The sequence below is a fragment of the Heloderma suspectum genome, chromosome 9 (genome assembly GCF_057233095.1).
Source record: "Heloderma suspectum isolate Gila_16-S chromosome 9, 16-S_ref, whole genome shotgun sequence".
Taxonomy (NCBI): Eukaryota; Metazoa; Chordata; class Lepidosauria; order Squamata; family Helodermatidae; genus Heloderma; species Heloderma suspectum.
The window spans coordinates 12,770,436-12,785,523 of record NC_139466.1 but is presented as its reverse complement, the minus strand read 5'-3'; the positions used below and the strand labels follow the sequence as shown (position 1 = coordinate 12,785,523).

At 46.9% G+C, this 15,088-nt stretch overlaps 1 protein-coding gene across 1 annotated transcript; it reads right to left on the bottom strand.

Moving 5' to 3' along the window:
• Positions 1 to 14,028: 14,028 nt before the first annotated feature.
• On the bottom strand, positions 14,029 to 14,763 carry GPR50 (G protein-coupled receptor 50). The gene has a single exon (XM_084813721.1). The coding sequence runs from the start codon at positions 14,761 to 14,763 to the stop codon at positions 14,029 to 14,031; it is 735 nt and encodes a 244-aa protein (XP_084669847.1).
• Positions 14,764 to 15,088: the final 325 nt, after the last annotated feature.

The following is a 15,088-nucleotide window of genomic DNA, read 5'->3' as shown; positions in this document are numbered from 1 at the left end:
GAGGTGGGACCAAAAACACAAAAAATACCAGCATATTATAGCTTAAAGCACTTACTGCCAGTAACTCAGCCTTAGGAGAGGCATTTCAACCTTTTAGAATGGGGTGGGGAAAAGCCCATGAAAAAGCCGGAAAACTACCAATCAGCGGTTGGGGGAAAGGATGGGGCCAGTGAAGGGGGCGTGGCCAACTGGTGAACCCCAGAGGGCTGGTTTTGGCTTGAGGTTCCCCACTCCTGACCTAACTGGTGCTCAGCAAGTTGGATGGATGTGAATCATATTTTCAGGATCTGATGTGTTTCTAAACACACTTTTGACAGAGGCCAGGCCTCAACGTGGATGTTCTTTTCAAAGCTCCAATTTACTCTAACTGTTCTTTGCTGACACAGTTTATTGACTCAGTGTCTTCATGCGAAAGGAAGCATGAAATATAAATATGTAATGATCATGCCCAAATAGCTGCATGATGCCATCAGCTGAAATAGTCAAAGATGCTAATGGCTGAAATCCCTTTTAACTTGATCAGACAACTTAATGAAATTCCATCTGGCAGACAATGCGAAAGAGACGAGAGATGGTATTGTGCAGTAACAGAGAAATGATCCATTTAGCTAGCAGCAAAAAGACTGAGGCTGCCATCCTATGCACACTTACCTGGGAGTAAGCCCCATTGAATGTAGTGGAACTTATTTTGTGAGTAAAGTTGCATAAAAGGTAAAGGTGTCCCCAACCAGTCGTGTCCGACTCTAGGGTTCGGTGCTCATCCCCGTTTCTAAGCCGAAGAGCCAGCGCTGTCTGAAGACGCTTCCGTGGTCATGTGGCCGGCATGACTGAACACCGAGGTGCATGGAACGCTGTTACCTTTCCCGCCGAGGCGGTACTATTTATCTACTTGCAATTTCTTGCTTTCGAACTGCTATGTTGGCAGAAGCTGGGACTGAAGACAGGAGCTCACTCCGTCACGCAGCACTCGGGTCTCGAACTGCTGACCTGCCAACCTTCCAGTCTGCAGTTTGGCGTCTTAACCACTAAGCCACCGCGGCCCCTAAAGTTGCATAAGGATTCTGCTATTAGCAGCCAGTGTTAATTTGACTGCACAATACTGGAAGCAGTTTACCTATTCCCAATACAACTGAAGTGGAGTCAGGGGGAAATTACTGCAGGATAATTGCCCAGAATCTTTAATCTTCGGTTGTTGTTCCAATGCATTTGGCTTGTTTGGTCCACAAATACCTTTTCATGCATAAATGTATGTTCTGCTTCTGGGCGGGTTTTTGTTTGTTTTATTTATTTATTGGCAGCATTTTTACCCTGCTCTTCAGCCAAAAAAGGCTCCCAGTTTTAAATATATGTATTTTTTCTTTTCTGAAGAAATAAAGCCAGAGCATATTAAATTAGGCCATTACGATAATTTAAATCAATTCTGTGGTTTCCATAGTAACTAGATTAATTTCACCAGATTGCCAAACTATCCATTGGTGCTAACCTATTCAGCCTATACCGGTTCCAAAACTGAATAAAGGAAGTCAATTTTTTTTCCAAAAAGTCGCTGCTGAGTTTATTTCTTCCTTCCCTTAAATGTTTATAGGTGGTGATCTTATTAACATAATGTTTCAATTTTTTTCCCATAGTCTACGAGATTGGGGGTGGGGGCGGGGTTGGCTCAATTTCTTTAAATAATGAATTGCCAGGAGAGATCCAAGGAGCTACCTTATGTGCACCCAATGAGGATTTTCTTTGTTTTCCGTCTTGGAGCAGCAGACGCCCCTCCCCCATTCCATGTTGTAAATGTCTGGTGGGACATATAACAGAGCCTCTGATGATGACTGCAAATTACAGGCAGGTTCATATAGGATAAGGTGTTCCATCAGATATTGTGGCCCCATTTCATGTTTCAGGGCAGAATATTCAGAAGAATGAAGTGCAAAGCTTTTCTTGGATTGTACCACTTTGGACTACTGGGGTTCATATGCAATTGTATTCTTGGATGTTGTCTTATTTAAAAAGTAATATCCCCAAGCATGGAAAAAAGAGCATGTGAAGGAGATGGCTAGTGCTACAAGCTGTAATCCTATGCACACATAAGAACGTAAGAAGAGCCCTGCTGGATCAGACCAAAGGTCCATCTAGTCCAGCATTCTGTTCACACAGCAGCCAACCAGCTGCCCATGGGAAACCCACAAGCAGGCCATGAGTGCAAGAGCATCCTCCCACCCATGTTCCCCAGCAACTCTACCTGGGAATAAGCCGTATTGAACACAATGGGACTTGCTTCTGAGTTAACATGTCTTGGATGGCACGGATAGGCCAAGGAAAGCTTTTCTACTCAATTTTGCCAATTATAAAATAGCTGGGCCTCTATTCCATGTTTTCTCCAATGCAAGCCAAAATTTGAGTGCCTGATGTCATACCCCAGTTTGTGGTGCGCTTTTGAACGTAGAGTCACAAATGTCCTCATTCCTTCCACCAGCCTTGCTGAAGATCTTTTCTAAAGAACTCCCTTCCCCAACTCTTCCCAGCATGACATCCGATATTTAATTTTTTGAAACATGCTGCCTGGTGGCAGCATTGGGAACTGCAGCTGTCGATTTAACAGAGGTGCATTAAAAGCACCCCGGTGATGGTCCCGGTTCCCTTTGTGCGTTGGCTGAACGTGCAGTGGGCGAAAAGCGGGACGGCAACTATAGACCTCCTCCTCTGAGCTCCACATGTTCCATGCAAGGTGAAAACGATCTGTGTGCCTCATCCCCCTCCATTCTTCCAAAAAGGCAAAAAAGGGAGCTCTGGACCGGAAATATGGTGAAATTTTTTATTTCTTGGTTGCATCTATCTCTAGGGTTTTCTCTGAGGGAAAGGTGGCGTACAGTACAGGGCTCTGCCTCTGGAAGCTTGTCCTCACAACAAGCCTGCAAGGTAGTTTAGGCTGAGACAGAATGATTGGCCCAAGCTCACACAGCCAGCGTTGCTTCTTCTTCACCTACCCTGGCCAGCTTTGCTCATCCTTCAACTGTGCGGAGAAGGTGAAGGCCCAGTGAGTCGCACTCAGCCGGCGCTCACAAGAGCTCCTGCAAGTGCTGGATGAACGTGCCGCTTCCCCAGGGGAATCACCTTGTCATCTCCAGATCAGACGTACCACGGGGATTCCTCTCCGCCAGGGGCGGCTCTATATTTGGGGCGAATGGGGCAGTGACTCTCTGCCTCTCCCCCACCCGCTTGTGGCAGAGAAATCCTACCACAACTGGGTACATTTGCTCCAGTGCACGGCACATAGCTGCCGATTGCCATGCATGATCTCATCCTGCTCTCCTCCGACGATCTCAGTACAATATTGAGTATCTGCCCTGCTCTCCGCCGCCCCACCAGCCCCAGTGAGTACCAGCCGCCACTGGCCAGTAGCCTGGAGGCCAGGGGTGGGGCTTGGGCTTGGAGAATTGCCCACAGAGGGAGCCCAAGTCTCCGTAGGCGGCAGTGGCGGCTGGTGGCTCTGATTTCGGTGGGGCTGCGATTCCATTCTGGGTTTTAATCAGAACAAGTGCATAGCTCCTTTCGAGTGCTGACTGTTTCTGACTGAAACCCGGAACAGATTCACCTCTCTGCTGACGTTGGAACCACCTGCCTCCGCTTCAAGATGGGATTCTGTATGGGCAAAGGGGTTGCTTGGAAGCCAAAGATGGATTGGCAGTGGAGGCTGGTGGCCTTGATTTTGGTGGGGCTGTGAATCCATTGCAGGTTTCAGTTGGAACCATTCAGACCTTCAAAAGAGCTATCCAAGGTGCTGAAACTATTTAGGGGGATAGAGTTCAGCACCTTGAGCCGCTCCTCCTCCTTCTGGCTGGTCCTGACTGAAACCCAGGATGGAATCATCCCAGTCCCACCAAAATCAGAGTCACCAGCCTCCACTGGGGAACCTCCATGGGCCGCATTAGGCCTGCTCACTGGAGGTTCCCCATCTGTGCTCTATCCGCTACACCGTGCTGGTGTGAGTAGGGGCCCAGGGCCAAGGATGCTGGTCCTGCCCTGGCATCTCAGTGTGTGCCACTGCATTCCCTCAGTCCCAACCTTGTGCACATCGGGACGTATGGAGTGGGGCCTGTGTGTGCAGCCCCATGCCCCTACTCAGATGTTGCTATTCTCAGGTTAGACTGAATGCCTGAACAGGGCTCACGAAGGTGTCAGGTTTACACCTGTGTGTCAGTTTACACCACAAGCAACCTAATGTTTTAGTTCTTTATTTATTATTACATTTATGCCCCACCTTGTTTCCACTTGCAAGGAAACCAAGGCAGCTCACATGCTCCTCCTCTCCATTTCATCTTCATGGCAACCTTGTGAGGTAGGTTAGGCTGAGAGTGTGTGGCCCAAAGTCACCCAGTGAGCTTCCATGGCCGAGTAGGGGCTAGAACCCGGATCTCCCAACTCCCAGTCCAGCAGTCTAGCGATTGCACGACACTGGCTCTCACATATGTGGCATTTTGCAATGGTGCTGAAAAAATCTCACTAGTCACTACCCAAGAAGAGTCACAAGAATTTCCTGGAGTAAGAAACCTCCATGTTTGCTAGCTGGATGGCAGAAAGAGCACTCCATTTCACCCACTGGATTCAGGAAAAACTCTCCCATTCCAGCCATTGCCAGGAGACCCTCCTGGAAGGGCACAGGATGTTGGGAAAGAGGTGAAGGAGAAACTGACCTGGAACAGAAGGCGACCACCAGCAGGGAGTCAGAAGCCACAGGAGGGAGCAGGTCTTAAATAGCCAAGCTTGTTTCAAGGGAGCTGTTCAGATGTGTCTGGTAGTGCAGGACCTGGGAGAGCTCCCAGTGGCAACAGAAGTTGAGCCAATAAATCCCAAAGCCAGCAACCTGGCACCCTCCAGATATTTTGGACTACACCCCCATAATCCCTGATCATTGGCCAAGCTGACTGGGGGTTATGGGAGTTGTAGTCCAAATAAACTGGAGGGACCCAATTTGCCTACCCCTGCCTTCCTGGCTCCCTAGATCCCTAAGCACAGCACGACTCCTCAAGTGACTTTGCAAATATCCTTAAAGCATCCTTGTATTTAATAACTCACCTGGTCACCATAGGTGACCAGGAGTTCCATGCAGGCGAGTTAGCAGACTGGCAGAGGAGAGGTGGGTGGCCCCATCCCATCTCCTCAGCCTGCTTTGTTTCTGTGCTAGCAGTATAGGAAGGCGTATTTCTTCCTTCACATCCAGCACAGAAATGCAGTGACCTGGTGGAGTCAGTTCTCCACCAGTCAGCTTGGTAGAAGGTGATTTAAAAAAAAATTTTTTTTACTAGCCCGTGTTTCAATACTGGAGAGGCTATGGAGAGGGAGATTCCTGTCTTCTGCGGCCTGCATGAAAATGCATGTGGCTAGCCTCTTAAGTAGGTTAGTAAAGAATTTTGCAAGCTAGTAACTTGGGTGGGCTTATTTATAAGGCTGCCTTAAAGATACGGCACTCGCGGGCTTCGCGATTCTATTGAGCAGCCTCAGACTGTGTCTAATGACTACTCTGACAAGGAGTGCAAGCCGACTGGGCAGCTGGTGGACCGATCCAGATTCCTCACTCAAGGACTGAGCTACTGGACCAAAGTTGGGAGCCCATTTGCTCTGCTAGGGATCCTTGTTGGAGAAATCAGAGGACTCTCTGTTATGTCACTGTCCTATGTGGAAGAAAGTGTTTTGTATAGAGACATGTTCAGTTATGTAAACCTCTCTCTGCAGTCTGGACTGGTATAGCCCAGATGGAGGCTATGTTACTGCACAAATGTGGGGTTGGATCCAGATTCATGCCAGACCAACTGTGCAGGGAGAAGTGGACTTCCCTGCCCTGTCCTCCCCATAGCAGCCCCTCCAGCCCCCTGAAAAATGCCACACAGAGACCTGGTTCACATGATCATCCCAGCCCACCATGACTTATTTAAGCCACAATGGGTTGCAGGGCCTGCAAGCACCAGGCTGCCAATTCAAGCCCCTCACTGTGACTTCTCGTGTCATCCGAACCCAGCAAGGGTGGCTTGTTGAGGTAGTTAACAAACCACCCCACAACCCTCCAACAGGCTTTTGGTTCTGGGTGATTTGTTAATCCCAACAAGCAGAGTGGGCCCTACCATTAGGCAGAGTGAGGCAGTCACTTCAGATGGCAGATGCTGGGAGGTGGCAGGAAGGTGTTGGAGGAGAGAGAAGTGTGCCTTGTGGCCTGCCCTACACTAGCCTGATACCTTCAGGTATGGTGAAGGTCACTGTCACATTGCCAATGCTGAAGAAAGATTCAACGGCCTGGCCAGTTGGCTTTTGTACATAGAATGGGAGGGGTGCCCTCTTCTTCTTTGCTTCCTGCAGCAAATGTCTTGCCAACAAGACACCCTTGCCAGCTTCAGACAACATAAGAAACTGCACCCAGTGAGGGCAATTATATAAATCGAGCCAGCATGCAACTGCCATGTACAGGCTTATGAACTACTCTTGTGTCATGAAAACTGGCCCAGAGTCAGGAGACCCTGCTGAATGGGGTGAGCTATGGTGTGGTAGGGAGGGAGATTCCCAAACACAGGACAGAGGGGGTTCTGCAAATGGAGCCTTTCCTCTCGTGGGAGGCAGATCCTGCGTCCAGCCTGCAGTTTCTTGCCCTGGTTATTCATTTACTATCAAAGTGCTCTTTTCCAGTTACCAGTGCAGTAATATTCTTGAAGCAGCATGAGACAGATAATCCAGCATATCTTAGGCCAAAGGAAAAAATCTCTGTTTATTAACAAAGCCACCAATTGCACTTTAAAGTAAAGCATCTGTATTCATGTGGACACTACCTACAATACAGATTTAAATATAATTTTATTTTTCTCCCTTTCATTTTAAAAAAGTTTTGAGTAACAGTCATCAGCATCATTTTAAACAAAAAAAAAATCCATGGCAAGAGCTTTCTTGTGACATATTTGTTCTCTCTCATTTGTAACTCCAGTTAAAAATGTTGAACTGTTGACAGGTCTTGATACCCAGGGGGAGTTTATGGACCAATTCACACATGCTAGCCGTGCTTATATTCTCCATGTAATAATGTACAGAGTTATTAGTGGACCAAGCAGTAAATGGAGATGGTTGTGATTGTAAGAATAGCTACAGCTGTCTCATTGCACCATCCAGATCATGCTCACATTTCACAGCAAGCTTGTGCACAAACAATCATGCGGAGAAAAAAAGTGCACTTTGCATGTGAGAATGGGTGCAAAGGAAACCTAGGTCACTTGATAAAAAAGTGTAAAGCAAGAAGTGATCTGATTCAAAATTTCAGGCCCAGCTATAAATTAACCTAAATTCATTTGACCCCTGGAGATCTGGATGGGCGCTGCATTCCTGTACAAAAAGCACCAGATCCGAGCACTCAAGAGTGTTGCCAGGCCCTTAAAAGATCTGGAACCTAAGCCCATGGGACACAAATCTGTGTAAAATCTGCATATGCTCTCTCTCTCTCTCTGCAAATTGAGAAATAATTACTAGGATTTATGTAAATTTCACAGGAGACAATGCCAGCCAATTAATTTCTCACCCAAATAATCTCAAATAAAATACATTCTTCAATTAATTTGCACCCTACCTCAGATCATCTCAAACCAATGAAAAAAGTTTCCCCCCCCCCTAAGCTAAATTGTCATGCAGGGAGATATGGGGGAGGGGGGGCAAGGTGGCAGCATTGCAGCATGTGGGAAGGGGAAAGTTAACCCTTCCCTCCCCAGCTGGAATCCCCCCTTGAAAATTGACCCCTGCATGGCAATTATCTGAGAAAATAATACCCCTTCCAATAGCCACAAGGGACACTCAAGGCTCTGTGGAATAGGCCTAGGACCCTGGGAAATCAATTCAAGGTGAAAGGCCCATGGGGCCAAGCATAGCAACATCCCTGCAAGCACCATTGAAAAAGTGATGCACATTGCCCATAGACAACAGAAGGATTTGAGGTCGGGTCAGTAATGACTGATGTTAGGTACAAGTTATCCCCACCAACACATATACACACACACACACACGTGACCTCAAAGTGAGGTCAACACAGTTGGAACAGCTCACAGAAAGGCATGTTGTGCAGGCACTACTAACCACATTTTTTGTTTAGCATGAGAAGGCTACCAGTAGTGTAGGAACCTGGGTGAGACTTTGGATCCTCTTGGAACAAGAATCTAAACAGGGTTTGGCTTGATTGAGTGATCATGACCATATTTTGAAATACAGTCTTCGGCTCCCTTAGTAGAGCAAAAGAGCAGATGTTTTGCATGCAGAAAGTCCTTGATTTAATCCCCAACATCTCCAAGAAGGGCAGGGAGAAGCCCTGCCTGAAACCCTGGAGAGCCACTGCCAGTCTGTGTAGACCAGGGCTGTTGAGCCTTTTTCACCCCAAGGGCCAAATTCTGTTCTGGAGAAGTTCTCAGGGGCCAGATTAAAGTAGTGGGTGAAGCCAAAGGCAAAAGGGGAAAGGTCAAAAATATCAGTGTGTTTTAACTTAAAGCTGAAGCCTTAGTAGAGGCATTTCAACCTTTTAGAATGGGGGGAAAGTGCACAAAAGATGGGAAACCACCAACAGCTGTCAGTCAGAGGAAAGAAATAGGGCCAGAGAAAGGGGCATGGCCTGAAGTTCTGCACCCCTGGTGTAGACAATACTGAGCTGGATGGACAATAAATTCCAACTTGGTATAAGGCAGTGTCCTATGCTCCACATATAGCTTGCACTTATGTTTTCAGTTTTGGTACTCAGTGGCCAAACTCTAGTTCTATTCACGGTTCTCCTCCATGCCGTCAATTCACAGTGCATCTTCCGTCAGCCATCTCTGTTTTCAAAGAGTTTCTGGCAAGAATGCAGGTATAGATCTTATCCCCGTGGTGCTTCAGAAGGAACTCGGTCCGAGGTGGTGAGACAAAGTTAAGATGCCACTTAAGACATTTAGTGGCGACTGGCTGACTATTGAAATGCTATGAACTTTAGGCATGATTCCCAGAAAAGGTGACTGCCTGAAATGAATTAAAGATCCCATTGACTTTACTTGGAGGAGAGTCCTTTGAGCAAACAAGCGCTGTGTTTTGTAGCTGCAGCGCAAATACCGCGTTGTCATATTGTGTGTTCTGCTTCAAAACTAAGTAACAGACATGCAGAAAGCTAGAAACCCTGGTCCGGCGGCACCAGAACACATACAGAAGGGGCAATCCCATATATTTCAAGGGAAGCCCCATATGTGCTGTGGAGATTTCTCCTGTTAATGAAGAAAACAAGGCACTCTTGCTTGTTGGGAGAAGTTGGGATTGTTTAGCTTGGAGAAAAGCTGAGTGAGGGGGACATGAGAGAGGTGTACAAAATTATGTATGGGGTGGAGAATGTGGATAGGGAGACATGTTTCTCCCTCTCTCATAATACTAGAACCCGGGGTCATCCCATGAAGCTGATTGATGGGAGATTCAGAACAGATAAAAGGAAGGATTTCTTCACACAGCGCAGAGTTAAACTATGGAATCCGCTACCACAGGATGTAGTGATGGCCACCAATTTGGATGGCTTTAAAATGGGGATAGAAAAATTAAGGGAGGATAAGGCTGTCAATGGCTACTAGTCCTGATGGCTCTATGCTACCTCCAGTATCAGAGGCAGTCTGCCCATGTACACCAGTTGCTGGGGAACATGGGCAGGAGGGTGCTGGCTGGCTACTGTATGAACAGAATGCTGGACTAGATGGACCCTTGGTCTGACCCAGCACAGCTCTTCTTATATTCTTATGTTCTAAAGTTATGTATGAACATCAGAACCCCATGGAATTCTTTGGGGAAGGGCCATGGCTCAGTGGTAGAGCTCCTGCTTTTCATGCAGCAGGTCCCAGGTTCGATCTCCAGCATCTCCAAGTAAGTCTAGGAAAGAATCCTGCCTGAAACCCTGGAGAACTGCTGCCAGCCAGTGTCAATAACACCGGGCTAGATGGACTGATGGTCTAACTCAGTACAAGGCAGATTCCTATCTTTCTATGTTCTGCCCTGTAGCAATAACCTTTCTAGCTTTTACTTGGCTTGACTTCACACTCAAGGAAGCAATACAATGAAGAGTGAGGTCTTTGTTTCCAGATTCTACTGGATTTGGATTTCCTTGGCAGTTCACTTCCAATTCTAACAGATGCAGAGTCTCTTCTGAGAGACAAACTACACATGAAGTCAGAGAGAGAGAGAGAGAGAGAGTCTCCCTCACTGAGAGTAGACATCTCACTTTGCATTCTTGGGGGAGGTCTGAAAAATCCTATGTCTCCTGGAATGCCCTCCCAGGGACCATACAGTTGCAGCCTTACCTGATTAATCTAATCATTCATGTATTAAATCTGCATACATTTATATACTTTTTGTTTTTTCAATGATGCCCTCATGCAAGAGGTTGTCTGTTACAAAAATAAGAAGCATCCCATATTCTCTCTTGCACAGGAGGGTATTCCTCCTCTGTTATGCTGGAAGTTGCTTTGCACTTGCATTCTGTGGTTTTCATAAGCACTTGTATTAAACATGATCTTAAAAATTAAAAAATCTGCTTCCTGATTGTGCAGTAGCACCTTAGTTCCATTGGAATATTTTTAATTGATTACCTTGTGCTCCCTCCAGATGAGTTGGACTACAACTTCCATCTGCCCCAACCAGCATAGTCCTGGCTAGGGATAATGGGGGTTGTAGTCCAACTCATCTGAGAGGGATCGGGTTGGGGAACACTGCCCTAATCAATTCATTGATGAAACGGTGCAGACTTAATTAGAGCGCCTTGCTGAAATTATATAATTCCCTGAATCTTATTCTTGGTCTGCAAAGAAAGCATGCAAGGCTATTTATTAGGGGGGTGGGGGGAAGGCAGACATAACATTAAGAAAGAGACTACAGGATTTCCCTCAGCTGCAAACTGAATCCAGCTTCCTTCCAGCTTTGCAACTGGCAGACATGCATGCCAGTGAATCATACAGTCAGGGCCAGAAATACTGGAACAAGGATAACTGTTTTGGCAGTTGGCCTCCATACACCACCACACTGAAGTTGAAAGGAAACATACCGAGATGGGAGCAAAGTCAGGACTCTCAGCTGTAATTCAAGGGGTTCGACAAAAGTGAGGCACTAACCATTCAGGAAGTATGGCCAGTGGCATACGCACACACCCATCGTTGGTGGCTCATAAGTAATGGAACGAATGGCTGACAAGCAGCTGCATGGCCAGGTATGGCCTGTTTCCTGGGAAGCCTATGACCAATCAAGCAGATAAAAGGCCTGGAGGTGGTTCTGAGTGTTACATTTGCATTTGGTAGGTGTTCACTGGAACTCCCAACATGAGGTCCAAAGAGGTGTCCATGCAAGTGAAGGAGGCCATCATTAGGCTGAGGAAATGAACTAAACCCATCAGCGAATAGCAAAAACATTGGGAGTGGCCAACACAACAGTTTGGAACATCCTGAAAAAGAAGGAATTAACTGGCAAGCTCAGCAACAGCAAAAGGCCTGGAAGACCACGGAAGACAACTAAAGTGGATGACCGCAGAATGCTGCTCGTGGTGAAGAGGAACCCTTTCACAACATCTAGCCAGGTCAAGAATGCTCTTGAGGAGGTAGGCATGTCATTGTCAACATCTACAGTCAAGAGACGGCTTTATGAATGTAAATACAGAGGCTTCACAACAAGGTGCAAACCACTGGTAACGCTCAAGAACCCAAAGGCCAGATTAGCCTTTGCCAGCAAACACCTAAAAAGGCCTGCCCAGTTCTGGAATAAGATTCTTTGGACTGATGAAACCAAGATTAACTTGTCCCAGAATGATGGGAAGAGAAAAGTATGGAGAAGGAAAGGAACAGCTCATGATCCAAAGCATACCACATCATCTGTCAAAAATGGTGGAGGCAGTGTTATGGCATGGGCATGTATGGCTGCCAATGGAGCTGGGTCACTGGTGTTTATTGATGACCTGACTGCTGATCAAAGCAGCAGGATGAATTCTGAAGTGTATAGGGCTGTACTTCCTGCTCAGATTCAGCCGAATGCTGCCAAACTGATAGGACGCCGCTTCATATTGCAGATGGAGAATGGCCAGTCTTGCCCTTCTTCAGGTGGGTTAGCTGCCTTTTTAATAATCGTTTTAAATTCAGATTTGCTAAATGAACATTCATTCAACTATCCATTCATTTGTCACCTTATTTTCTTTTTAAAGTGCAATATTGTTGTTGTTGTTTTCAAGTGCAAATGTGGTCTGGGGATTGGGGGAGATTTCTTAGTGACCTCACAGGTGGCCAGCCAACCAGTGCCATGCACAGCCAGCTTCTGTTCTAACTGTGCAGAACCGGCTGTTTTCAGAGCTTGACCTGGAGAGGAATAGGTGCATTTGGACCGACTGCTCAGAGGCCCCACTGCTCTAAACATGTCAGCGCTGTCTTCATGCTGAAATAAAAACACATCATTGCTGGGCAAAAGAAATGTTTGTTCTGGTTTCTGCCCTGCCTTTTGACTAAGACCACTTTAGTTCTGAAAGGAGAGGCACACTTTTTTTTTTAGAAAAAAACTGATTTTTTTTTTAAAAAAGAAATGTAGGCACACTTCCATATTGTACCCCAAAGCTTTGTTTTCAGGGCAAACACAAGAAATGCTCAGAAGAGCTCACTCTCAGAAGAGCTCAGAAGAGCTCACTCTCAGAAGAGCTCACTCTCAGAAGAGCTCACTCTCAGAAGAGCTCAGAGGAGCTCACTCTCAGAAGAGCTCACAGAAGAGCTCACTCCACCCTCGCAGTGTTCCTGTATAAATGAGGGCACAATCCTAGCCTGTTTAGACAGAAAAAAAGTCAGCTATGCTTGCTGGGGAATGCTGGGAGTTGTAGGACTTTTTTCTGCCTAAACACTCACAGGATTACATCCTTATGCATGCAGAGTTGCTAGCAGTAGCCTCCTCCATGGATGAATGCTTTGATCTCAGAGGAGCCTTTAATTTAATTTACTTGCGTGGCGGCACACGAGCAGCTCATGACAGACTCATACACTCTGGTGCCCAAAATGGGAATGACCGATCCTTTATCGCTAAACCTTTAAAAAGCACTGGGGAAAAACATCATGGGGATGGGGCAAGGGAACTCTGGCTCATACAGAGTATATCTAATACAGCCCTAAGTTGGCCATGCAACTTAGCGGTGACACATGTCAGTAGAGAGGCATGCTGGAAGGACGGAGTGTGGGACACCTGCTGGTAGAACAATACAACAGAGGAACCATGTGCTCTTGGTTCCTCCACATTACTTGATGTACATTCTGAAGCTGCATGCGCCCTTCCTGGAATGCTCCTCAACTCAGAGGGCCATTGCAGATGATGTCCAAAATCCATCAGGCACATTGTGGAAATGGCATTAAAAAATAAGACTGCTGAGAGAGCTCCATCCTGCAAATCCTTACTCAAATCCATGGCTTCGGTGGGCATCTGGACTGGGGTGAGGGGCTGAGGATCAGAGGAGAGGGACCACAGCTGCATGGTAGAGCATGTGCATTGTGTGCAGAAAGTCCTGGGTTCAACCCTCAGCATCATTAGTTCAAAGGGTAGGAAAGATCCTTGCCTGAGAGCTCTGTCTGTCAGAGCAGACAACACCAGGGCTGAGAAAGGGTCCAATTCGGTAGAAGGCAGTTTGCCCAGGGCCATCTTGCACATTTGTGGCCAAAGCCAAATTTGAAAGAGGAAGCTTCTGGCTTTGCAGTTTACACCAGCCTTCCCCAACCTGGTGCCCTCCAGATGTTAGACTGGAACTCCCATCATTCCTGGCTGGGAATGATGGGAGTTCCAGTCCAACACATCTGGAGGACACCAGATTGGGGAAAGCTGGCTTACGCTCCTTTGCCAGCAACTCTGGCAAAAGTTGAGACCACCATTTGAAAAGAGTGGTGAGGGGAAGAAAGGTCGGACTGTTTGGATGAGTAAGATTTGACAGGAATGGGCCCTGTAGTAGCATACAGAGCAAAAGCTTTACATAGTATTGTACAGACGTAACAGAATAAATAGTTTCCCTTCCATTTACAAGTAGAGTTCAGCCTGGTGGTGGTTGTTCATCACAGCTGGGGATGGTTTGCTTCTCATTCCTTCTGTCCCACCTTTCGAGACATCGATGAACAGCAACCGTGGAATCCAGAGGGCAACAAGGATTCTTTTGTACTCCTTCCGGAAATTCTGGTTGAGAAGGCCGTAGATCATGGCGTTGAGACAGCTGTTAAAGTAAGCCATAAAATAGCTCACCACAAAAAGCCACTCTGGTATCTGCGGTATGATTTTGGAAGGATTGATGGAGACAGCCAGGCCGATAAAGTTTAGTGGCCCCCAGCACACTGCAAAGAGGACGAAAACCACAAACATGGTCAAGAAATTCCGGATGTCAGCTGCTCTCACTTTCTGCTTGCCATCTTGCCTCACGCGGTGCTTGACCTGAATAACCAGGATCCAGATCCGGAGGTAGCAAAACGTCACGATGGAGAGAGGGATGATGAAATGGACCACCACCACGGTGATGGTGTACGACATGCTGACTGTCTGAGCAAAAGTGCAGGAATAAATGCGGTGATCGTACTGCAGGGAGCCCACGAAAAAGTTGGGCACGATCGCCACCAAGGTGAGAAGCCACGTCAGGCAAAGATAGCCCCAGGTGTTCTTCAGGTTGAAGAGCTTGTCGTACCGGAGGCTGTGGCAGATATAACAGTACCTGTTGATGGCGATAGCGGTGATGTTGAAAATGGAGCCAATGACGCTCAAGCCCATAAAGAAGCCACTGATCTGGCAGTGGACAGGGCCCATCGTCCATTCATTGCGGAAGATGGCAGTCAAGATGAGAGGATAGGGATACACAGCCACCACGAGGTCTGCCACAGACAGGCTGACAACAAAGATATTGCCTAAACGTTGGAGGGGAAAAAACACAGAAATGGTTAAACCATGTGTGAGTATCTGTAGAATTATTATTACTATCCAGAAAGTGAAATGCTACAGACCACCAACCAACGCTGAAGCATATGTGCTGAGATACACCATAGAAATCCCCACACAGAAGGACACGTCCATGGCCACAGCAAATGCAGTTGTGGAC